General features: G+C 46.7%; 1 protein-coding gene across 1 annotated transcript in view; it reads left to right on the top strand.

Annotated features, from left to right (window-relative positions):
- The window catches only part of IMMP2L (inner mitochondrial membrane peptidase subunit 2), a 375,089-nt gene that overhangs the window by 244,743 nt on the left and 104,340 nt on the right, over window positions 1-26,006 (top strand). The window contains exon 3 of the mRNA XM_087821441.1: window positions 12,131-12,196. Within this exon, the coding sequence (XP_087677567.1) occupies window positions 12,131-12,196 (66 nt within the window). The remainder of the gene's footprint in view (window positions 1-12,130; window positions 12,197-26,006) is intronic.

The raw sequence follows: 26,006 nt of genomic DNA, 5'->3' as shown, positions 1-26,006 counted from the left end.
CGGGCCTGGCCTCGGGAGCACCAGGGCGCAAACGGTCTGTGGTATTTTCGAAAACGGGGCAGTGACAGGGGAGAATGGCCGCGTGGCTCCCGATGATCTGATAGAACCCGAGATCAGATGCAGGGGTAGTCAATGTGCCGGGTGACCCCTGGCCCATCCCCACGGGACGTTAAAAAAGGCCTGAAAAAAGTCCTGCCGCACGGGCTTGACCTTAGATGCCCCTCTGTCAGTTCTTTAATCAGCTCCTTTATCTTTGGCTCCCCATTTCTTTTTCTCAAGAAACGAGAGAGCCAAAGCTAAGAGAAGGTACTTCCGTTCCAGACGTGAGTGCAGTCGCTTCCACTCTCCCGCGGGACAAACTGGCAGGTGCCCTCCTGGGTGGTGCCTGTCTCCCGGGGGCGGAACCAAGGGAGGCGGGGGAAGTGGAAGAGGGTCAGATGTGGGGCCAACGGCGAAAAGGTGGTAAGGCAGCCCCCAGGTTTTACTTTGAACATTGTGCCATGCCCGGGAGAGCGGTTATGATCGCTTGTTTGTCAGGCCCGGTCTTAGCAGTAGGTTTAGCAAGGTTTCCTCAATGCTGTGTACAGCATGGCCAGTTGGTTTGATTTGCCAAATACAGACCTTACTATAGGCAAGAATTGTTAATTACCCACATAATTTTAACAGCGACTGCTGCCAAACCCAATAATTCAATTCTCTTAAAGCCCTAATTTGGGTTAGTATCTCATTGACCAACAGTATTGATAGAATTAATGAGATAATCACAAACCTTTCACTTTTCATTTGTGTTAGTTTACCTGAAACTTCTCATTCTTTGGGGAGTTAAGGACTGGAGAAAAACTTGTTTTAATAAGCTATTAAATTCTGAAAAAAGCAGGTTAGAAAACATCATATACTATTTCATTTTTAAAAAATAAGTATGCATAGAGTTCTTTTAAAAAATGAGAAAAGGTAAATACCAAAATGTTACTAGCAGTTATTTCTGGATGATGGGAACAGGGTGATTTTGAAAAAAATAAAGACATAAATAGTAAGAAGCCAACAGTACTGGGAAGTCTTTGCAGAAACGGATAGTGATAGCCAGGCGAGGTGGTACACTGTACGGAGGAAAAGATTTTAGCATGTGCTCTGTGGATCTGTGTGGATAGTCACGCTGTACATACATTCGGGAAAAGTGTATGTGAATCTTACGAAGTTCAAGAAGCACAGCTTATTGGACCAAATGGTCGATCCAACTCATGATCATCTCTAAGTGTAACCACAAGTATTGACCTTTAAAATACTAAAAAGAGCGGAAGGAGATTTGACTTTGGGTGGTAAACACACCATATAGTATACAGATATGTATCAGACTTGAACATTTGAAGCCTATAGAATTTAATCACCCCATGTACATGGACTTTGTATCAATCGTTAATCTATTCGAACTAGGATTAACTAACTTTTTCTTTCTCATATGAAAATATGGAATATTTAGTGTAGGTGATAATCTTATTTTTTTTTAATATATCTTTATTGATTTCAGAGAGAGGAAAGGAGAGGGAGAGAGAGATATAGAAACATCAATGATGAGAGAGTCATTGATCGAGCCCGCAACCCGGGCATGTGCCCTGACCGGGAATCGAACCCCGATCGCCTGGATCCTAGGTCGACGCTCGACCGCTGAGCCACGCCCGGCCAGGCGATAATCTTATTTTAAATAGGATGTGATCTGTTTATCTCATATCAAAATTTATTGTGGATATACAACGTTTTAGAAAGAATAAACATAATTCTAGGCTGCCACCATTAATTTCTCTTTGGTGTTACTTACATGTTTTTATATATATTTTTATCTTTATTGTTGAAAGTATTACAGATGTCTCCCTTTCCCCCTCCTTGACCCTCTCCACCCTTATATATATATATTTTTAAACTAAAACACCACTGCAAATAATAATGGTCACCATGAGAACTTATAATACAGTTTCTGAGTAATAGATGGAGAATCTTGTACCCATAGTGCTGGTCCCAGTCCTAACCGTCTGATTTGTGCTTTTGAGAAAATATTTATTTGTCTACAGCATACCTTTCTTATTGTAAAATGTGGAAACCCAATATTTCAGTCTTTTAAAATATTTAAAATACCCTAGTTTAGTTAGAGCATTTTGAAGTACTCAGAATAAAAGCCTAGACAAATATACTAATAAACGACATAGCCATTATATTAAAAAGAAAACACTGAAACAATGAATGTGAGACTAGAAAATGAACAGATGTCTCACTTATCAACTCTCTGGGGGCTTGTTCTGAGAATCTCCGAGGCTTTGGATTGTCTGGTTGTGCTTGTTGTCAAGGATGGTCTATGAATATTTGCTGTATTTCCCGAGCATTTTTAATGCAATATCATTGTTTTCGTTTTGTTACCTAGTTGTTAAGTGAGGAAGAAATAATTGAAATGCCCAACAGGTAAAACAATGGATTCTTCACTTTTCACACAAAATTAGTTGATTGGGCTTTTGTATTTCACTCCAGCAATTAAATGGCCTCATATGAATACATTTAGCTACAAACTCAACAGCTCATGAACTAATGAAAAAAGAAATCAAGAACTTACTGGGCCTAAAAATGGCTTAGTTTATCTATACCATCTTTTAAAAAAATATGTCTTTATTGATTTCAGAGAGAGGAAGGGAGAGGGAGAGGGAGGGAACTACTTGGCATTTGTTTGGAGGTAGAGTCAAGCTTTCTACTTGGTGGCAGAATTGCCACCTGAGTGTAATAGACCCCAGCACAGGCGTCACAGACTGTCACAGTGATCTTTGTAGTGAGAGGTTCATTTCATGGTTTTAGTTTCAGAGATTATAGCTTCTTTCCTGCTTTAAGTAGGAATTGGACCCTTGGAGCTCACTGATGTAGTTTATTTCTTCATTCTGAGATTCAGTCTATAAAAAGTAGGTGCTCAAAAGCTTATGTTTAGTAGGTCATTTGATCCCTGCAGCAACAGTTGGGGTTCAACAGTACCACCTGTCATCACCTCGTTTTACTCATGAAAAGATAGATGCTAAGAGAGGTTCATGACTTGCTCAAGAAAATACAGCTACTAGCATTTGGGCCTGAATCTTGTTTTCTTGCTCTGGTTTGGTGTTTCAGGGTTTAAATATGAGATGATACAACCGAGCTTAATGAAACTGGAAGTATACAGGAAACACGGAACCTCCAAGGAAAAACCAGTGCACTATTAATTTACACACCTTCAGTTTATACCAAAGGCGTTACTGTTCTGCATTCGGGAAGATTTCTCATAAAGGCAGCATTTCACGGTGGCTGTGACAGTCGAGCCCGCTGCAGGGCTCGTGTGTGTCTGCACCCTCCAGGGGCCAGCCAGCACCAAAGCTGCCTTCTGGAACAGAGAGGCCCTCCTGGAAGGTGACATGACACCAGGTCAATAAGTCACGTCAGCTGACTCCAGCCTAAGACACGTAGGAGCTGCGGTCCCGAAAATTAGCTTTCTGAACCCAGATGGTTACTTAGCTGGCACTCAAGAAATACCGCTGTGTTCTCCGAAGCCGAGGTTAAGGTGATAAAGCAACTGAGCCTTTTAACACTTAAAGGAAGGTTGAGGTGAAATGAAATAGCCGTTCAAGACAGCAAATAATTAATTGAGTGTCTTTGTTAACAGGCAGGAGGTCAAGTACACAGGGCCAGAGCGACGGAACAGTCTGCATTATAAACAGCCCGGTCTTTGCCTTCGAAGTGATTAGAATGGATTGTTGGGAATTAATTAAAACGTGCTTTTGATTTAGAAGGGTGGCAACATAGTTTGAAAGATACTAGAAGTGATTCAAATATGGTCATTTGCCTTACTTTTTTGTTCTGTGGAGTTGCCACCTTTGAGCTCCATGCCCTTGCCTTTTCTTTTAATTCTGTTAAATCATCTGCAATAATTCTACAGTAGGATATTGATTATCTGATTAGATTAGTGTGGCTATGAGAATATAGACTTCTAAGTATTAAAAGTTAATAAAAAAGGAGATATGACTTTTCCAGAAACAGTTGAATTAGCTATTTCTTCCTCATAGGACTCCTCTGAATATTATATTTAAATCTTTAAAGCCTGGAATTATAAGGATTTGGGGAATTGTAATTGTAAAAGATGAGATGTTCAGAAAGTTTCCCTCCTTTGTGTGGCACAAAACAATGTAACGGGAAATGACTGTGTTGAAGACAGAGGGCCACAAGCCAGCTCACATATATTCTCGATGAAGGATGGTGTCTGGGAAGCAGGAGCGTCCGAAATCTACAGGGGGTGGCGGTGAAGACAGCCTTTGGACAGAAGACTTAGGAAAGACCTGGGACATGTCTTGGATGGTGCTGTAAAGAATTGACGGAGGGACCCGAGTGCCAGTGACCAGCCCAGAGGGCGGGCATTGTGCTGGGCCCGGCCAGGCGAGCCCAGGGCCGTGGCAAGAAAGAAGTGACGCAGGCGGGAGGGACGCAGCTGCATCGGGCAGGGCCTGGGTTTCCCCGAAGCCGAATCCCAGGATTTTTGTGAGGTGTATCTTGGTGACTTTGTGACATCTTTTCAAAGGAAGGCATGTTATTTTAGGGAGCTGGGCTGCGGTTACTCAAAAATCCAAAACAGAGTTTAATGATGTTATATAACGCAAGACATCCCTGCGCCTGGTCCATGCAGACCTTACGCCAGTGCTCACAGCCCCGCCCTCACGTCGGTGCCCCTGAGAGCGCGTTTGAGGCCCGAGGCCTCTCTGTCACCCAGCTGCTCCCTCCCTGGGCGAGGGGCCCATCCCACAGCGAAAGGGAGCAGGTTCCCACCATGCAGATGAGGAACTGGGGTGAGAATCGGCCTTCCTTCCATCAAAGGCCCCTTCGTGTCTAACCGATGGCACGTCAGGCCGGCAGAGCTCATGCTCCTTAATGGCCTTTGGCTCTGCTGCGCCTGGGCCGGGGGTGCGCGCTCCGGAGGCTACCCCTGTGCCTGGGAGACACTCAGGAAGCGCCGGCGGGGGGGGGCGTGGAAGCGGGTCCCCTGCGAGGTTTCGGGCCCGGGAAGACGAGGGTTTGCTCTCCTGTTGACTTCATCACCTCCCCCTGCTGCTCCGGGTCTGGGCAAAGCTCTTGAGCTGGGTTGAGCCTCCGAGGGGCTGTGGCTCTGGGGGAGCCTGGACGTGACAGCTGGGGCTGGGAGCCCGTCCTGGGGGCGCAGAGAGCGGCGCGCAGAGACCGGCGAGCCCCACTCGGCACTGCCTCCACCTCGAGCCGCGGGGGCAGGCTCCCGATGACCTGGAGCACAGGCTTCAGGACCAGGAAAAAGCGTCTGCCGTGTGAATACACTGAGAGGAGGCTGGGAAGGGCCGAGATGCTGGGCGAGCTGTGGCCTCGGCATACTAGGTTTTTGTGAAAAGACGTACCTGACCGCCCTTTACAGTTACTGCCGACTGTGCAATCGGCTAAATAGACCGTCAGGCAGGACGACCTGCGGCCCCGTGGAAGGACCACCCCAGGCTGAGAGTCGCTGTGATGTGGGCGAGGGCTTCCCTTGGTGGTCTCTGTCCAGAACGCTGTAGCTGGAGAGCTGGCCTCTGGATTTTCTTACAGACAGTAAGGCTTTTCCCGGCCACCTAGCCAGGGAAGGGACGATCGCAGGGGCGCGAGTTACAACGGCACAACCAGCTTTCTGTGACTCTGGGGCTCTCAGAACACAAACCCTCAGAACCCAAACTTAGCAGCTGCGGGGCTCGCCCCCGGGCAGAGTCTCCGTCCTGGGCCCCGCGGTGACCCCTCCACCACGTGCTCTCCCGGCTCTCCCACCTGTTTCCCTCCCTTCCCTGCTCGTGCCTCTGGGACTCGCTTACCCAGTAAGGTGACCTCTGTTAGTCCCTGGGAAGAGTCTCCCCCATCTTCCTTCCGCTGCCCCCCGAGCCCCCTGCCAACCTCCCACAGTTCTGTTGGGCTCCTCACCCCTTATTTTTGCCATTCTCAACTTGCCTCCTTTCACTGAAAGGCACTTATTCTCAACACTCCAAACCCTCTTTAATGTAGGCAATTCTCGCTTATCAGAAGCTGTATTCTTGCCCACCCCCCCGGTGTGGCTCAGCGGCTGAGCATCCCCCTAGGATCCAGGAGGTCGTGGTTCGACTCCCGGTCAGGGCACAGGCCCGGGTTGTGGGCTCCATCCCTGTCGGGGGCGTGCAGGAGGAATCGGATCAATGACTCTCTCATCACTGATGTTTCTCTCTCCCTCTCCCTTCCTCTCTCTGAAATCAATTTTTTAAAAAAAGAAGAAGCTGGAGTCTCCCCTCCCAGCTGTGACGCCCTGTAGTCCAGCCAGCAGATGAGGAAGGTCGTGCCTGGAGACCTGGAGACAAATGCACACCATGGACAACAGGAGTGAGGCATTTCATTTCATCTTCGTGTTTTTTTTTAGCTTAAAGCGTTGAAGTATCCGCTATCATAATAGCAACTTATCGCAGTAAAAACTGCAGAAGATTAAATATATAGAAGAAGTTCTGATAACTTAGCAACCAGAGCTATGGAGATGGCTCTCCAGCTGAGCAGGTGATACTGCTGTTCTCGGAGCTGAGCAATTGCAAGTCCAATTTGCAAAATCCCCAACCACACGCTTCTTTTTTTTTTTTTTTTTTCTGAAGACAATTTGCAAAAACTATTCTGTCTACTGTTGGCGGCAGAATGTTGACATTTTCAAGGGAGCAAATCGTGTGTAGTTATTTGCATCTGAGACTCTGCTGCAAAACACTAGCGCTGTGCTTTAAAAATGAATCGGTTGGGCGGGGTTGGGACAGCGTCCGCACTGGCTTATGTCCCGACCTCCGCACTGCCCGCGCTGGAGAGAATTAGGGTCGTTTCAGCGCAGCATTCCACCGCTTCCCACGCAGAGCCCTAACTTTCCTGGGAAAATCTGAATCCAGTGGCCAAGTTGTAACATTAGTAATGCTACAACTAATTGTAGCATTGCTAATGTTACAACTTAGTAACATTAAGTTTTATCTCAGGCCATAAAACCAGATACAAAAACACACAACGTTGCCATTATTGAATTTAAGTTTCTTATTGCTGCAAAAGCCTATTCTTTTCAAATTGGGGTGAACTTAAGAGCTTAAGGCAATTCCAGGCGAATCAATGCTGGGTATCTATCTCACCCGAGGGGCATCCGAGCTCTGGGTGGGGGGGTGATAGAGTGGTGGCATCGGGGTGGACACCGGAACCTGTGACATCTCTCATGCTGGTGTCCTCTGAGCCATGTGACCGGTCTGGCTCTCGTCTGGGTTTTCCATGCACATCCCCACCGTCTGTCCCTGCGCGGGGGACGGCGACCCTCTCCCAGGCGCTCCCTTCCGCCCTGTGAAGAAAGGGCGCCATGCAGAGGACACATCTGAAGCGTTAACGTGGGTTCTTGCCGCTGCTTCGGGGATTCGCTTCGCCGGCCTCGAGGCCCTTGGATTGGAGCTTTTTCTGAGATGTCAGGGCAAAAATGATTCTTAGGGATCACATATATGTAATTTTCTGAATGAACCTGAAAAGAAACGAAAGTCTATATAGTTTCTTTTGTTTAAGAGATTCACACGGTGGGAAGAGATGTCTGCAAGGGGCAAAAAAAAAAAAGAAAAAAAAAAGTAGCTGGAATACCCCCTAAGTAAAGGGTTGGAGAGCACCAATTAATCAGACTGCCCTGAGTTTGGGAAAGGAGCCGTTAGAAACGGGGCTGTGAGCAGGCGCGCAGAACCCAGCGCTGGAGATGACTCGCCGCCACCTCGACTTTACAGATAACACCCACTTAATTTACAGCTAACCTGCGGCTTTCCAGTATGAGTACAATTATATTTTGTCTTCATGTTTCTTCAGTTAATTGTGTAATAAAACTTGACCAGGCCTTTCAGATGCCTGTCTTGCCTCTAACGGGCCTCTGAAAATCATTTTATCAGAGGATTTCTGAATTTGATATTTTGTTTTCTAAGCCTAATAAAAGGCATTGTAGCAATAGGCTGGGGCCCAGTTCATTGATCCCCTCTGTGTGAGTATTTTAGGAAGGGATGGCTCTAAAGTTTCCCGAGTGCTTGGCACCTGTTGGACCCTCTGCCTCCTTTCCCTGGTGTCTGCTCAGCCGTTAGGTGATGCTGGGGGTGGAAGAAACCTCCAGGACCGCTGGGGGCCCCCAGACCCACCTGCCGTGAGGCCCCGATGGCCGTGAAACAGGCTGCCGGAGCTGGGCCAGATCCTCCGCCTCCGCCTCTCAGCTCCAGTGCGCGTTTTTCATGCAAGACTATGGGCCTCGGACCATCAGAACTTCCCTTTTTTAGTTTTTCTTTTTTCCAAGGGGAACAAGAAATTAGAATTTTTACGTGAAGTCCCCAGTTTGCTTGACCAGCTCAAGATTTAGAAATAAATCAATAAATAATGTGCAGATGAAAGAAAACATCCCTACGCGCTCGACTTGATTGTCTGGCTTCTGGGAAAGGAGACCCAGGCTGGTTACGTAGCTCACCTGCGGCCCAGGTGGGACAGTGACGGTCATTGCCGCTGTGCCCAGGTCCGTGTGATTTGTGGGGCACAAGGGGACCAAGGAGAACCTCTTAGATCGTGGAGAGTGGGCAAGATTAAAAGGGGAGGAATATGTAACTGTGTTGTGTGGACTTCCCATTCTCCATCTTATTTTGGTGATTAAAACAGCAGTACTTGCATGTTTTCAATGATGATGTTAAGCCACGTGGTTTAGCGCGTGACCACCGAGGGACAGTGTAAGACAGCCTGCCCACTGGTAGGTGGCCCCAGTATTAGTTCTTGCTTCTGCCTCACTGATGCGGAGTTGAAGGTTGGGCCTTGCTATAGTATGTGCGGTGCGATTAGTGTCCTACAGATCGGGGTGCTTTTAAAGTGACCGCGAATCCTGAGACTAGTTCCCTGATCATCCGGGCCAGTCCCGGACCCTGTAAATGCACAACCCGCGTGCCCCGCAGAGGGAGGTCGGACAGGGTCACTGTGCATGGGAGAGGGGGACCCAGGGTCAAGGGATCCGAGTGACCTCAGGACAGGTGTGGGGTCAGCAACAGGGCTGGCGGGACCCTTGCTGATGTCGTCCCCCCCACAGCACAGGAGGGCCTCTCTGGAGTACCCCAAAGCACCGTCCCGGGTCTCCAGACGGGAGCAAAAGGCCACCTTTGGGAACAGACAAGAGCGTGACTCAGAAAGATCGTAGGACCGAAGACATGACTCTGGCCTGTCACAGGGTGAAAATGGCAACTTCCCCAGCAAGATGGGAGGGGAAGTTCAAGAGGGGTGAGCATCAGCCCTGCCACTGCGCTGGGCTCTTCCCTGCCCGCAGCCGGGCTCCTCAGAGACCAATTCCGCCGAACCGCGGGGAGCCCCCCACCTCGCCGGCCCCTGGGGAACCCGCGCCCGATGAAACCATCCGCACGAAGCGGGGTGACCGGAGCCAGGCCCCCGGCATAACTGCTGCGAAACGGCTGCTCATTGAAACGAGTGCGAGTGTGAGTGTCTGCGGGGCTGGGGTACTGGGTGTCCGCGGAGATCCGCAAGTGGCCGGGCAGGTCTAGACAAAGGGAAGGTCCACGGCTTTCACCGTGTGAACGTGTCATTAGTTCCCTGTCGCTCCCACGTGTTTCAAATTAACGCGTTCAGCAGCCTAATAATTAAAATGTAGGTTTTGAGCAGTAATGGGATTAATGTTAGTAATAGCGTCTTTTCATTTTGAATCATTTGATTAGATCCGAGTTTAATACTACACTAAAATTTATAGATTTATTTAAGCAGTCATTCATAAGACTTTAATTATATAGATAGCTCACTTTGCATATTCTATTTTGCTTCCTGATCTTAAAATATAGATTATTTTAAAACCTAAACTAGTTTTCGAGTATCTCAAAAGCTTAAAGATTGTTGCCGTGGAACGTTGCTTTATGCCGATAAAGTTTTTTTTCCCTATTATTTCATTAATATCGCATCAATATCAAGCAGGGGAATGGGGTAAGTAGTCCCGGCGTCACCCCTACCTGGGGGCATTTCTTCTCAGGTAATGTCACATGGCACAAAGAGCTGTCCTCTGCTCAGGGGCTTCCCGGTAATCTGAACCCCCAAACGAAGGCGTGCATTTTACTACACACGCAGCTCCCCAGCCCGCCCCTGCCTGTTGCCTCATATCCCTCCCGATTTTTCCCAGTACAGCCGCGCATACATCCTCTCCCTAACCGCAGAGGCGAGGTCACGGCACACATCACGTATTCTAACTTGCATTTTCAGTTTAACATTCTGTTGATTTTTTCCAAACCATTACACTTTTTTTTAAAACATAATTTTTAATGACTTGGAAGTATTATGTAGACGGACTGTAATTTATTTAACCAGTCCATTCTTGTTGAGTTTTTTTTATCTTCTTAAGAAGAGATGACGTTCATATAGGTGAAGTTTTGCTTACATTCGTAATCACTTCATTAGGGTAAATTCCAAAAAATGTCATCGTTACGTTAAGAAGAATATAAAGTTGACATATTTACGGAAAGGCATGTTCCGTGACCACACACTTTATGTTCAGATTAGCCATGTCCCTAAACCCTCAACAACAAACTGTATTATTATTATTATTAATTATTTCTTTGTCAATATAACAGGAAAACAGTACTCCATTGTTTTAATAGGCGATTCTTTGGTGATCACTGAGGTTGAATATTATTTTATATGTTTCTGGTTATCTAAACAGAGAGACGTCGGAGGGAAACTTTCTAAAACTAGCCCTGTGCAGAGGACATGAATTCCGTCACCTTGGATGTGTCCTCACTCTAGCTGTACATAAATGATATTGAATATATAGAAATATAATGTTTAGGTCAGTCAAACATTCTGATCAAATTTCCTTTTAAAATAAAAAATAATTGATTTAGCTGAAAATTATGGGACTAATTGTCACGAGTAGATGCAAATGGATTAGGCGACTTCATTTTCTCTGCAAGATATAATGTAAAATACTAATCTTAATGGTGCTTCCTCTATCCTTTGATTAAGTATTATAATTGGAATATACTTAATCCTTTCAGGTTTTGTGCATTTACCTTTTTTTCAAAAAAAAAAGTAATTCAAATGAGACTTGAATTGAGAATATTTTTATCTATGCCTGATCTTCAAATACATATTAAATGATCATTTATGTGAAACAGGTCCATTCAGTCAAGAGGCTTTAAGTGGTATTGGCAGGAAATGGGACGTATTAAGATTGAGTTGCCCATTGCTGAGTAACAAATGACCCGGCCGACCTCTAGCATCTTAAAACAAACATTTATTATCACACATTTTCCAAGAATCAGAAAGCCATGCATAGCTGTGGGGGGACTGTGTGTGTCTGGTTCAGGGTCTCTCATGAGGCTGCAGAGAAGCTGTTGGCCAGACCTGCACCCTGAGGACTCGGTGGGGTATGGGGGCCCTGCTTCCAGGTCCCCGCACTGCTGGTGGGCGGGTGGGGCCTGAGCTCCTCTCCAGAGGCGGGGGGGGGGGGGGGGGGGGGGAGGGGAGCGGAGAGAAGTGTTCATTTAGAGTAAAGGGTATCACTCCAGGTAATTATTTACCATAAGCTATTGGGCACAGCTGAAAATAAATGGTGCCTGTGTTGAGCGGATCGGAAACCATCCATTTCCTGGAACCGTCGGTAGCCTTGTTCGGAATTACATAATCTTCAGATGGCTAACCCTAATATAGTTTAAAAGAAAGGCCTAATTCTTTACTTTCTCAAAGAATTCCTCCCATCCTCAGTGTTTTCTTAAGGATTTAAATCAGACTCCTCTGTTAATTTTAAATGGAATGAAGAAATTTGAGTATAGAAACGCCTGATCATTTTTTTGAGGCATGAATCTTCTTTCCTTCGGGTACTTAGCTTTAATAACAAAACTCTTTATCCCTTTTTGTTTTTAATTTTGGTGAAGTTTCAGCATGACTTTCCCTCCAGAGCATTACTTCCACAGTAACTCAATAAGTAGGATCCATGCCATGGATTCATGATTCGTGATTCTGTAATGCCTTTAATGGGGCCTATTTCGTTGTGGAATTTCGTTTTGTTTTCTTAAAGCAGCTGAGACATAACTGATTGTACAACCTTGTCTCATTCTAGGTCCCCTAAAAACCCCGGACAGAAGATCATTAAGAGAGTGATCGCCCTCGAAGGAGATATTGTGAAGTAAGTGCTTAAAACTGCTGTTTTTGAGTTAAAGTTATAAATATCTACATTTCTGTTGAGTCTAAAATCATAGTACATGGGAAGTACATTTCGGAGAGGACCAGCGCTTTGGCGACATTCCAAATGCGGTGGCACATTCAACCATTTCAGGATGTAGGACACACATAGACTTACTGGTCCTATTACTATCCTTTGACTGGGAGGCAGGGGGGAAATAAACAGTAATCACACTGAAATGAACCGTGTTTTCTAAAATGATCATTAAATCAGTGTCTTTCAGGTACTGAAATTAGCACGATTATTTTAGATTACGATGTAAAGCTTCATTTTAGAAACATTTTATTATTTTAGAAGCAAATACCTAAACTAAGGGGGAGCTTTTATTATACTAGAGATGGGGGGAGATGGGAAAAGATGGGAAATAAGCTGCTGACTCAGTCACAAAATAGTAGCTTTAGAAAATAGCCTTGTGGCAATCCGGTGTTTTAACCATGTGGACTAATGTGTAGAACTTGTTCTACCTGCTGAGAAATGCAGAGCAATGTTTGAGATTCCGCAAGTCGGTTGATGTGGCACGATGCGTGTCGTTTTGACTCTTACCTTAAATAGATTGTAGCCAGGTGTACACAACGTGAGAGTCTAAATGCTCGGAAAACTACATTCAGATCCTGTGTTCCGATCCTGTGTTTTGAAAAAGCTGGATCCCTGCGTATCTGTATGGATGACAGTGCAGATTAAACCACCTCAGTAAAATGAACCTCGGTGGGCTCGAGAGTCCAAATGCGTGCGCTGATCTATAACAGGGACAGTAATAGTGTCACCCCAATAAATTCAATTAAAAAAAGTTAGCCAGAAGAAAGATTGAAAAAAGACAAAAAAAAAAAAGAAAAAAGCTAGTGAAAGTGATATTTCACAGACCCGTTAGTTCCACCAAAACTTTTTTCGTAGTTATTTGCTTTTTTTCTATGATTTCGTTGTGACCGATACCTGCGTAGGAGCACTGCTTTATAAAAGTATAAAAAGGCCACCAAGCCCCAAAGCGCAGCAGTCAGGGTGATGACCCACCGTCGACATGTCGAAGGCATCGGTGTTTTCCGCTGGGACACTTGTGCGTCGGCCCCGTGGGTTTTGCAGCCGGCCCGGAGCGGAGCCCAGCGTCCCGTTTCCTCTCACCTGTGAGTCACACTCCGCGCACGCTGGGCCTGGGCTTCCGAGCAGTTAGCAACTTTAGTGAGACGGAGTCGCCGTTTGAGTCCCCAGGGAATGGTGTGGCCACATGATGTGTTGCCTGAAGGGGGACGTGTCTGAGAGCGAAGAGGGGTGACATTAATAGGGGACATTCACAGCACGGCCAGGTCAAACCGCCGCAGACGGTCACCCCACCAGGGAAATGTAATCGACTCTTACGAATCACTTCACATGATTTGATTTTGTGTAGACCTGACCCTCCTTGTTCAGGAGGATTCCAAGGAGTGGGCATAGAAACCAGGGTCTGTGTCCTGGCCGCAGGGGCGGGGGCTGTGGCCGGGCTGGGTCAACACGGCGGAAACCAGGTCCTGCTTCCAGCACAGTCACCTTTATGCCGGAAGGATTGTCTCCAACAAGTGTTGACACGGCCAAGTAGGCTCAGGTAGAGCATCTAGAGATTATGTTGTAAAATGTCAAAACACCCCAATTTATTAAAAATAACTTTCTGGTATTAGCAAAAAAAACCCCCAAGAACACAACAACAACAGCAAAAATCCATCGAATCACTAGAAATTAAACATTTTAAAACTTGTTGGGCTCAAATATCCTATTGAAGATGCTGAAATCAATATTAGCCCATCACAGAGGTTTGAATCACATCATGGCCCAGCAAGTGAGAAAGCTTTTATAGGAGGAAAAACAGAACGGAATTGAGTTTTTCCCAGTAAGATGAAAAACGGCGCTTGTTCAGTAGCTTCTCTTTCTTATGGCCGCGCAGCAGCTCTGAGGGTAGGAGCCCGATGTAGCCGCCTGGCGCTCTGCAAACCGCGCGCTGACTCAAGGCATTTCGGTAGGTGAGGCATCGGGATGCGCGTGTCCTAAGTGGAAGCGCAGGAGGAGATGGAAACTTGAGAAGAAAAAAACTGGTGTCCGGGAAAGCAATTTGTGCACAGAATATCCTAGAACGCTCTAGGCCGTGGAAGCTGATGGGAGCTGGGCAGGTGGTGGCTTTTGGGGACCTGCAGATGTTTATACACGGGGCCTCGGCCGGCGGGAACTTGGACAGAAGGTTTGCAGAACCTCTGAGGCCCTGCAGCCTGGTTTGACATGAACCCTGCGTTTGTCCAGATCCAACCGGCGGGCGCGTTCCGGTTGAGTCCTGAAGGCCTGGCTGGAGCAGTGGAATTGAGTGGCCCGGGGTCTGTGCCACAGTGTAGTTCCCACTGACTAAGAAGCAGTTGTGAAAAGCATCTGGTTGACACCAGAGGAGCTACGACACCTAGACGGCCGTGACACCTGGACAAAACCACTTATAGGAGGCTAAAGGCAAGGACATGAACAGGAACATTAAAGCAGTGTCCTTGCCACGTAATACTTTAATATTAAACTCTCTATATCAGGAAGGAAGTGTTAGGACCGTCCTGTCCCTGCGAGGCCATCCATGGGCTGAAATGACTGGGGTGCAGCAGGTGGGAAGCCCGTGGACTTAGCGTGACTGGGACACGGCTCGGAGGCTGGCAGGACGCTCTGACCCGCTGGCGGCCCACACCCCCTCCTCTCCGCGAGGCGGGACTCCGTCTGCCACGGCGACACCTTTGACTCGGCTCCCTTCTGTCCCCTTGGCCGGCTTCGGGGCTTCGCCCTCCAGGATGCATGAGCCGCAGTCCACACGGAGGACGCGCGCTGTGCTCCGGAGTCCAGCCCTCATGGGAGCGTGTCCCGCGTGGAGCGTGTCCCGCGTGGAGCTGGCTGCTGTAGTAGCCCCTTTCGGCTGTTGCCTTAATCACATTTCTTAGTGGCACAGCTTTCTGAAGTTGTGAACACCAAGTAAAAAATACAGAGAAATGCTAACTTTTGACACTCCTTTGAACTAAATATTGATTTTTAGTTTTTTCTCTGCTCAGTCATGTAAGTCTGTCAAATATTTTGAAAAGACGTATACATGTAATTATCACAGTAGGAAGCTGAAAAGCTTGTCTTAAAATACCCTTTTAACTATGCTTTAGAAGCATGTTAGAAAGATTCAAGACACTTTCAGCCTGAATAATTACTTAATAATTAAGGAGCAGATAGCTCCTCTATTTTTGTGCCATGTCAGTTGACCTCGCTTAAACTTAAAATTGACCACGGTTTCTCTTAAAATGTTTGGAGAAAGAATTTCATGCAGGGAGCAAGTGTGTTTAAAGTACTGATTTAATTAGTCGCGGATGCTCTTAAATTTTTATAAAATTATTTGTATGGTTTTTTTAGATGCCCGAGGAAAATGGTAGAGTGGGTGTCACCCTGGGAGTAAGACGATAAGAGATGTAGTCTCCGCTCCGGTCTTTGCACGCTGTGTGACCCTGGGAAAGTTACTGAGCACTCTGTTTTCCTTTTCAGTTTCTCTATTTTCAGGGTTCTTTTGAAGACAAAATTAGGAAAAATAATATATGTACCGATCCTTTGTAAACTTTAGCACACCATCAGACTTTACTGTATTAGTAACTAATTTTCTGTGTGAAATAATGGATGTAATGGGGTTAGCACGGAGCTAACCAAGAGCCTAGCAGAATGCCTTGCCCATTTTAGGTTATTAGTTTTTTTGGTTCTCATTGAAATAATTTGATTATACTGCTAGGTTAAGACAAAGGTCCATAGTTTATGAACCCTGAAGTTGGAAGAAAAACACTTTTATTTATTTTTAATTTTTAAAAATTTTAAAAATCTTTATTAGCGAGAGTATTACACATGTCCCACATTTTTCCCATTGCTCCCCCCACCCAGTTCCCACCCTGCCCTAGGCCTTTAGCACACTATTGTCTGTCCATGGAATATGCATATATGCATATGAGTTCTTTGGTTACTCTCTTTAAAAAAAAAAAAATATCATTACTGATTTCAGAGAAAGGGAGAGGGAGAGACAGAAACATCAATGATGAAAGAGCGAGAGACAACCAGATGGCTCAGGTGACCCTGGTCCCCACTACCTCCCACAACCACATCAAAACTACAACTAAAATACAGAACCAGAGTCACTCAGAACCTCCTGAAATCTAGCTGAACAGAAGCCCTACAGCCAGGGAACTGAATAAGGCCCACAGCAAGACACATCATAATTCAAATGCCAAAGGTTGAAGACAAAGAGAGAACCTTAAAAGCAGCGAGAGAAAAGCAATTAGTTACCTACAAGGGAGCACCCAGACGACTGTCAGCTGATTTCTCAACAGAAACCTTGCAGGCCAGAAGGGAGTGGCAAGAAATATTCAAAGTGATGAAAAACATGGAACTACAACCAGAATTGCTCTACCCAGCAAAGCTGTCATTTAGAATTGAAGGTCAGATAAAGAGCTTCACAGATAAGAAAAAGCTAAAGGAATTCATCACCACCAGACCAGCACTACAGGAAAAGTTGAAGGGTCTTCTTTAAGAAGAAGCTAAAGAATCTGATGAACTAAATAGATCCAGAGACACTGACGCATGCAACAGACAATCATATTTCAGAGGGAAGAGGGAAGGGGGGTGGAGGGTGGGAAGAGATTAATCAAAGAAGTTATATGCATATATGCATAACCCATGGACACAGACAATAACAGGGTGAAGGCCTGGGGAGGGGGTGGGAGTGAGGTGGAGGGGGCCAATAGGGGGAAAAATGGGACACCTGTAATACTTTCAACAATACAGATAAATTAAAAACAAAAAATGATGAGTGAGCCATTGATTGGCTGCCTCCTGTATGCCCCTGACTGGGGATTGAGCAACCCGGGCATGTGCCCTGACCAGGAACCGAACCGCAACCTCCTGGATCCTAGGTCGGTGCTCAATCGCTGAGCCTCGCTGGCCGGGCTGCTTAGTCCCCTTGAAAACTTCCCATGTGAGTGCTCCAGCGCTGGCTCTTGTACCCCTGGGATCCTGACCTGCTTTCACCTGCAGGCTGTCACCTGCTGCCAGATACTCCTCCCGGGGTTCTTTCTGATGTTTGTTCCTTACTAGGTGTGCAGCAGAGATCAGCAAACTTTATCTGTGAAAGATCAATAATATATAGTGTTGGCTTTGCAGGTCTTACTGTCTCTGTCAGAAGTACTCAAGTCGGATATTGTAACATGAAAGCAACTGTAAAAATGAATGTTCCCATAAAACTTTATTTTAAAAACACAGGTAGGTGTTTGGACTGAGATTTGGCTCATGGTCCAGAGTTTGCCAATCCTTGGTCTATGTCATCTACTTTTATTCCCTTAACTTGGAAATCAGTAGAAAATACGAAACTCATTTCTCATCCTGGCCAGTAGTTTAAAGGGAAGAGAGGAATTAGCCTAGAAGCCGTGGGTTCCCTGGTTATATATTGGCTGAAACAGGCCAGTGGGAGGGGGAATCCTGAGCTGTTACTCTGAGTGAGATCTTGGCTGAGCTGCTAGGAGCCACATGGGTACGTCTGGACAGTGGAGATATTCGTCTTGGGCTGAAAGGGAAGAGCTATTACACTCTGCAGAACAAGCTCACAGGGGAGCCCAACAATGCCCATAAAGAGCAGAATAAATTTCATTGCCCAGATAGTTTCTTCTTAATACAAAAGGAATAGCCCTGCACTTGGGAAAGCTTGGAACACCCCCCATGCTATTGTAGCTCCTCTTACAAACCAGACATCAGGCCTCCAATTATCTTTCTGCTGTTATTTTTTTTTTCCAGCTCAATTTTCCCCTTGCTGGACCAAACTGATAGTACAGAGAAGGAGCTATCATCCCATAGGGGTTCTATTTTTTCTTTAAAGTAATTTAGTTCCTTCCTTCCTTCCTTCCTTCCTTCCTTCCTTCCTTCCTTCCGTCCGTCCGTCCGTCCGTTATGGAATCTAACTTATGATGGGTACCTACGTGCACAATAGCATCTTAGAAACAAGCAGTAATTATTCCCATATTTAAAATGTTGGTTTTGAAACTCAAGTCTGTGTTTGCAGTTTTGCAACATTGGAAAATGTTTGTTGACAACAAATATTCATTGTAAATTGTTCATTAAAAAAAAAAGTGTCATGCTAGATTTTTCCCCCCTGCAAAGTGATCCTGCGTGAGGTTCTGAATGGTTCATGCAGCAGAACAAATACGATTTTGAAACGGATCATCCTTGTAGCTGTGATTCACATGGGAATTTAAGTGAAAATAATGAATATTTTTCATTAGTAGGGGCTGACAGTAGTTGATATTTTCTTTCAAAAGAGGGAACTGTGCGATGGAGGTTGTGTTTTGGGGGCGTGATGGGTAGCAGGTCATTAACTCCGGCTTCGGCAGCTGGCCACGGGGGGCCAAGGAGACGCTCTCCTCTGCTTCTCACGCAGATGAATCCCGCTCGGGGCCGAGACCCCAGGTGCTGCCCCCCCCCCCCCCCGCGGCCCCGGGCGCCTCCGCAGTTCCCAGGCACGTTCCCGGGCCCGGGTTTCAGTGTTATGTGCGTCCAGAAGCACAGGGCCAGGTAATCTTCTGCTCTAACCCGAAGAGGAGTGGGGAATACAGAGCAGAATGGGGCTGGCAGGACGGAGCGCCGAGCCGAAGGAGTTTCTATTTGGGATGACGGTGCAGGAGGCAGCAGGCTTCGCAGGGGCCTGGAATCGGGACCGGAGGGGAGTAGGGCTCAGGGCAGGTGTGGGAGGGTAAGCTCACCTTTAGTGGGTCTCCGGGGCTGTCTTTGGGGAGTATGTCAATCAAGCCTGATCGTAAATCTAATACAACTGTCATTAAAATCAAGAAAATGCTTCCTGCTTTATGATGCCCCTAAGCTCTAGCAGTCTCACAGGGCTTTCACAAAATAATACTCCTTTCAAAAGTTACAACTTGCAGCACCCTTAGCAATAAAGGGGAGGAAATGAAGATGTGACAACGAAACTCTGTAGGAAAGTTTCACTTTCCGAATTTCCGGCAAATACATGAAGATGTCCCTGTTATCGAGCCAGGGATGAGTATTAACATCATTTTAGGCTTTGCTGCTGTGAGAAGTGAAACAATTAATCTCTTAGTGCTGTTTCCATTTATATTATTTTCATTTCTAATGTGAATAATGTTTTGTACATGTTTTAACCTTTTATTTCCTTTTCTAAGGACTGTCTATTCCAGAATTGTCCATTTAAAATGGTATTAAATATTTCCTTTGTGGTCTGAATATATTCTGTATGATAACCCTTTGTCATACTCAGATCAAATATGTTTCCAGTTTGCGATCTGCCTTTTACTTTCATTCGCATAGATTATTTAAGGCAATATATATATATTTTTAGTCACTTTATCTAATTTTGATGGCTAAGGGGACCATAAATAGAACTTTAGATATTTATTTGAAATAATTTTTTAAAATATGTTTTTAATTGATTTTTTAGAGAGACAGGAAGGGAGATGGGGAGAGAGAGAGAGAAACCCATGTGAGGAACATCAATTGGCTGCCTCCTGTAGGCTCCCTGCTGGGGATGAGCCCACAACCGGGGCATGTGCCCTGACCGGGAATCAAACCGGCAGCCTTTGGGTGCCTGGGATGGTGCTCAACCAACTGAGCCACACAGGCCAGGGTGACATAATTTTATATATTTATCTATGGTTAGTTGATGTTGCTAGTTGTTCATGCAGATCTATGAGTTTTACTGATACAGAGAAACAGCAGTTCACTGCAAAGCTTGCAATGTGTTCTTCTCAGTATTTTAAAGTGATAAAGATCTAGAAATACGTGGTTGTGGAAGACCATGTCTGCGTCTAGGCACGTTCCACAGCCACTCGGAGGGGAGCGTTGATATAGTAGCATGTTCCTCTAAGTGCGCCCTCCAGGCCTGAGCATGTCACCAGGAACTTCCTAGAAATGCAGATTCTCAATTCTCATTCCCGCCACGCGGGCCCAGAAACTGCTAGGCCGAGGCCAGCGGTCCCTGTTTTAATAGGCCCTCCAGGGGATTCGGACGCTTGCTGAGATTTGAGACAATGCCGTAGTATTAGGCCTGTCACCAGGTGACGTTGACCTTGAGCTGAGCAGTGTATGGCTTAGACTTTGCATAGCATGTGCTGCCTTCCCACAGACGGAGGGAACATTTTAAGTCACAGATCTCAGTGTCGTTGCCGTGGTGGCTGCCTCTGGCCACTGCCTAAGCTTAAACCCAAGGTTGGCATTGGCTCTGGGAATCAACCGTTGTCCCCGGTACCCCCAGGGCTTTCTTGATCCTACAGGTGTCAGGCCTCTAACTGTGTCCGAGCCTGCGCACAGGCATCTCTGAGCCCCGGAGGTCAAGGACGGCCGCCCCTTTCAGGAGCCGTGCCCGGTGCAGCCCTGCTCACGCGCTCGAGCGTATCCAGAGGGTGCTCGGTGCGTGTTTGTCCAAGGTGATGACTGCGGGAAGCGCCTGCAATATTTATAGGACTTTGTTCCCAAACACCTCTCTGTGAAACGCTTCTGTTTATTCTGGAAATAGTTCAACGTCGACCAATTAGTATCAATCCCGACTTCTTATCTTTAAAAATGCAAACGCCCTAATTGGCTGAACATTAGTGTTTCATGTTGCTGAAGGTTAAGGGAAGCAAGTGGCGAGGAACGCGAGCCTCAGCCATCTGTTTCCTTCGCGCTCTCTGCAGGAAAGTGCCACTGGGGTTGTGTCTGCACAGCAGAGGGGGTGAGCAGAGGGGACGGGATGAGCCTGCTTGTTGTTGGAAAGGCCCCAAAGGCCTCGTGTCAGTCAGCTGAGGTGAACTGATAGCAAACTACCCCCAGGTCTCAGGTTTGCTGTGATCGAGGCGTGCTCCTCTCCCTGTGGCAGGTTTTTCCCCCTTGGGGACTCAGGCTGACAGGGTGTTAATAGTCACGGGGGGACGGAGAGCCAGCGTGGTGCCACCTTGGAGTGATCGTAAGGCTTTGATTTGGAAGAAGCACATTTAATTTCCACTCACGTGCTGTTGGCAAAGGCAAGTCATATGGCCAAGACTGATAGCAACAGGGCGGGGACGTGCGACCCTCCCTCAGAGATGGAAGGCACGTATTTGCAACAAAAACGCACTTTACCAAGGTCTCTTTTAGGGCCCTTCTCGTGAAAATGACTGGATGTGGCTCTTGCATCAATGTGCACATTCAGCACACATTCATGGAGCTTGGACCACAAGCAGAGCACAGTGGTGGGGAAGGGGGTTAGCGGGCGACTCTCTTTCTAGGAACTGACTCTTCGAAGGGCCTAAAAGTGCACAGGATACGTCCCTGCAGAGCAGCCAGGTGGGGTCTGCTGGAGAGAAAGCTGGAGTCGGGAGAGCGTGAAATGAAACGCATTAGCTGCCACCTGAATGAAAATTGTATTTTTATTATTATTAAATCTTAGATGTAAATGGGTACTGTTGGGGATTCATTACATCTATTTGCCCTTTAATTCTTGTCATCGTTTCAGATATTTTATGGTATCTATCTGTCCATCTGTCTTACATAGATACATGCCATTATTTAATAAACACATATTTCCATGCGTGATGATAAAGTGGTAACACTGATCAAAACAGTGGGCGTCACCTCATTCCTCAGACTCCTTGCGTGTTCGTATGTGTAGGAGCATCCAGAGGTCTCCCAAACCCCACCGAGTGTCACACTTGTATAATATTGTTTAGCCTTCTGCCTATTTGTTTGACTTTCTGTTTACCAGTTGTTCCTTTATGTAGCTATCATTTTATTTTCGGAGAACAGAAATCCGCTCAAGCCCCGTGTGGGTCTTACCGTCCCCGCCTGGGAACTGCTTTCCTGCCTGCCCACCGAGCACACGGTGTGGGCGCCCTCAGCTGCTGGTGTTTCTCTGTTGGCAGATGATTTCTCACCCATTGCCTTTTAAATACATATTCAGCAGGATCATATTTTAAGAAAGGATTAAGTATTTCGAGGGAGAAAGATCATCCTGGTGTTTCCAAAGTGTACACAGCTGTTGAACTTTAATTAAACAGGTTGGTAGGAAGGGGGGCTGAAGACCAAGCTCGTAAAACCAGACAGATCCATGCTTTGCAAATGAAGAAGAGCTAATGACGCCGGGCGTAGCCGCCTAATATTAATTTTTAAAACACTTCCAGTGTATCTGCTGTAAATCTCGACACTGCTGTTGCGTATTTTTAATGAGTTACTCTGCAAGCTAAGATCAGCGTGGGGATGTAAAGGATTCCTAGTCAGTCAGTCGGGAAATGATGAGATCTTTCCACATTATGTTGATATTTATTGCAAGAAACTTAACTCCCGAGTGAAGTGTAATTCTGGGATGAATGGAAATGGTGGGTTCATGCTTTGGAAACGGACTTTGTTGTGTAAAGCCGCGAACGTAACCCAAAGGCACCCGCTGTTGCTCAGTGAAGGATTTGATCACCCAAAGGCTCTGCACCCGCGGCGAGACGGAGGAACAGATTCCGCCTTCAGCTGCGGTGTGTCCCCGCTCATTCTTGTCTTTTAACCAACTTACGATGTTTTAAAAGGTTGCTAAAGGGTAGCTGGGCTATTTTTTAACCAAAATGTACTCATTCTGTGCCCGTGACTTTGGGAAGGGAGAGGGACCTAAACCCTCCTAAACTAGGATTTGCAGCCGCACGGTCGGGCCCGAGAGACTCGCAGGCGCCTTCCGCTGCTGACGGCGACCTTGGTCGTCCTTCGTTTCCGTCCCGCGCGGGCTCTTGGAGGGAACACCCTAAAGACCTGCAGGGAGGACTTTCAAAGCAGAGGGCTGTCGAAAGCCAGGCTGCCGGGCGAGAATGGCAAGTGCCCCGCTTTACCCTGCAAGCGGGGCTGCGGCGCAGCGAGTCGGCCTCGGCTCCGGCGTAAACGCGCCGATGTCCTGGCACAAGTTTCCCGCCGCGCCCAAGCGCAACTGAGACGATCCCTTTGGCTTCTGTTCAGCAAAAGGATCACAAGCCCCGTTCATTCCAAAGAGCAGGAGGAGACGGGACACCATCAGCGGTTCTCCCAGGCAGTCGCCGTAGCCGCAAACGAAGGAAGACTGAGAGACGAGTTACGCCGAACAGCGGAGGCCGTGTGACACGCTGCCTCGTGGCGCTTCAGTGATGTATCGCGCAGCCACGAGGCTGTCGCCAGCAGTGTCGCTGAAGATGGGCTCTTCCTCCCAGTAGGACCCTGGATGAAATGAAGTCTTTTACTTATGCTGGAGACGAGAAATGCCCCACGCTCCCTCTGAGGAGGAATTCCACCTAAACGGGCGCCTCTGCCTTGGGTCCCGGTTTCCGCGGTAGGCGGCAGTGCCACTGACGAGCGGTTTGCTCACTGCCTCCGAGTGTCGTCCACACTGCTTTCCGGGTGGCCCGGGAACTGTGGGGACCCTCGGGGCCTAGGACAGCCTTTGTCCCAGCGCACGGGGGTCTTGGTAGATTATTTTTAACCCGCACACACTAGCTTTATGGGTTTGAAACCAACTGACTGCAGTTTTGTGTCAGGTCACTGGTGTTTAAAACCTGGCCAAACTTGGAAGCTCTTAGGACCCTGTTAGAAACAAGGATTCCTAGACGTCACGTCAAATCTACTGAATTGGGAACACTGAGGAATGGAGCTTAAGCATGTTAATTTGTAAAAGCTTACTTGGGACACTTATAAAAAAAAAAGGCTGTGTCTCATGCCAGACCGATTAAACATTCATTGATGGAGGGGGTGCCCATGCCCCCATCCAGCATTGCCAAGCTCCCAGGTGGTTCTCCTTTGTAGCCCAGGTTGAAAACCACTGCTGTAAACTGTCTTCTGTGTCTGGGATTCAGCATTTTTTTGCTTCAAGGGTCTAGCAATGTCAGCTTTGCTCTTAGGAGCAAATAGAAGGATCCCTGCCTGTCGTTTGTGGGTTTGTGGGTGAAGTAGTCGGGTAGCCTCTGTCAGTTGCTGAATCGGCTCTATTGGAAGCTTAAATTTAGCCGTATAGTGAGACTTTCTGATAGATTCCGGGAAGCCGATTTGCATATAAAATGACCTAAAGTGCAGATGCCCATTCATTCTGTCTTACTCGGTGCCATCTCATCTTCTGTGAGAACTTGCATATTGTATTTTAGGATATTCTTCTTCTAAGGTGATCATTAGAAAATAAATCAATTTTCTTTTTAATCAAAACTCTACCGATGCTTCCCTTATTGAAATCTGCAAGCCGTAATTGGCAGGCAGATATGAATTAGTTTTGGAGGAACTGTTTGGGTTCCTTGTTGTTTCATCTAAAGGAAGGTGTTGATTGGAAGGGTATTTTTAGAAAAGATGTGCTGGTATTTCCAAGATGGTCTGTCTGAGAAAAGGCCGTCAGAGAGCTCTTACCCGCGGTCCTCTCACTATGAAATGTCTGCTACCCAGCTGAACTGGACCCCTTAGCGGGGAAGTATTTTGGGGCCCTTGTATCACACCCTTCCCTCCCCGCTAGCACCTAGCATAATGCCCACCGCAGGTTGGTAGATTGATACGCCGTGAGTGTGTGTCGAACTGTGTGCTGATAACCGGGGCTGCATTTTAAGGAGGGTGTGTCCTGTTAGATTGTTTTCCCTCTGGCTAATAGATGACGGCATGGAAGTTGGGAGATCAGAACTTAGGAAGAGCTGAGCTGATACGCACATAAGAAGGCAAACAAGAAGTGAGGTCTGGGGGGGAGGGCACCAGGGGCAGAGAAGGGAGACGGGAAGGGTCAAGGGTACCGAGGAGATAAGTAGGGCTACTCAGATGACAGCAGGTCACTCCATCAGACTCCTAAATTTTTCAATAAGACTTTTTAAATTCAATTGTTTGGTGTATGTGGGTTTCTTGTGTGGATGTAAGAAACTTCCAAACCTGTAGTGAGTTTTTCATTAGAATTTATTTGAACCAAACTGACACCATCGGCGGGAAGCAAAATCTCAAATCCTCCAGAGAATGACAGCGTTGCTATTTCTTTTATGCATTTTGAGTTAAGGAGGGAACACAAGGAAGATGACGTGGAAGTGGGAGAAAGCGAGGTGAGGATGGGATTACAGGATAGTTACCAAGGTTATGTGCTCTCTCGAGGGTGGTTATGCTTCCAAAGGGGCCTGATAAAGAGGCGTTTCAAAGGCGTGTTGGTGCTCAGAAACAACGGACAGGGCTGCTTAAGTCAAAGGCAAACCCTTTACTAAAGAAGTTCTCTGCCTGGGGTGTGACTGCCCATGGGACCTGCCCAGGTAGGAATTTATGATCACGTCACCCTGTGAGGTTACTTTTGGTTAGATTTCTGGCAGCGCCCCTTTTACGTCCACACTGCAGAACGCATGTTCTGCATCCTGTTGGCACAGTTGAGACTTAGACAAGATTCACCGAAGGATCCAGAGACTGAGCTACTGTGAAAGCATAAAATGTCCCTTCTTCCAGGACTTGAGATAAAGTGGAAAATGGGCTTTGTGCTTTTACAAATGAGAAAGTCACGGTATGAGCCAGGCTGAACTGGCTGTGCAAAGTATCCCGAGTCGGAAAGTCAACCTCTTCCAGCTCCATTCCTGACCCCAGGTGTATGAGGTTGAGCCACATGCAGTTCCTTGCTCTCTTTGCTCTTTGTGATTGTTTTCATTGTTAATTAGGAACAAAAATCTGAAGAGGGAGAATCCGTACTTTCTCCCTATTGGAAAAGAGCCTCTGGGGCCAGCACAGGCCTTAAAAATAGTCAAGTCCCAAGGGCCTCATCTGTGGAGTAAGA

The sequence above is a fragment of the Miniopterus natalensis genome, chromosome 10, assembly GCF_054644295.1.
Source record: "Miniopterus natalensis isolate mMinNat1 chromosome 10, mMinNat1.hap1, whole genome shotgun sequence".
NCBI classification, from domain to species: Eukaryota; Metazoa; Chordata; class Mammalia; order Chiroptera; family Miniopteridae; genus Miniopterus; species Miniopterus natalensis.
Note: the sequence above shows the minus strand (reverse complement) of the source record. Positions and strands in the feature narration are given on the sequence as shown.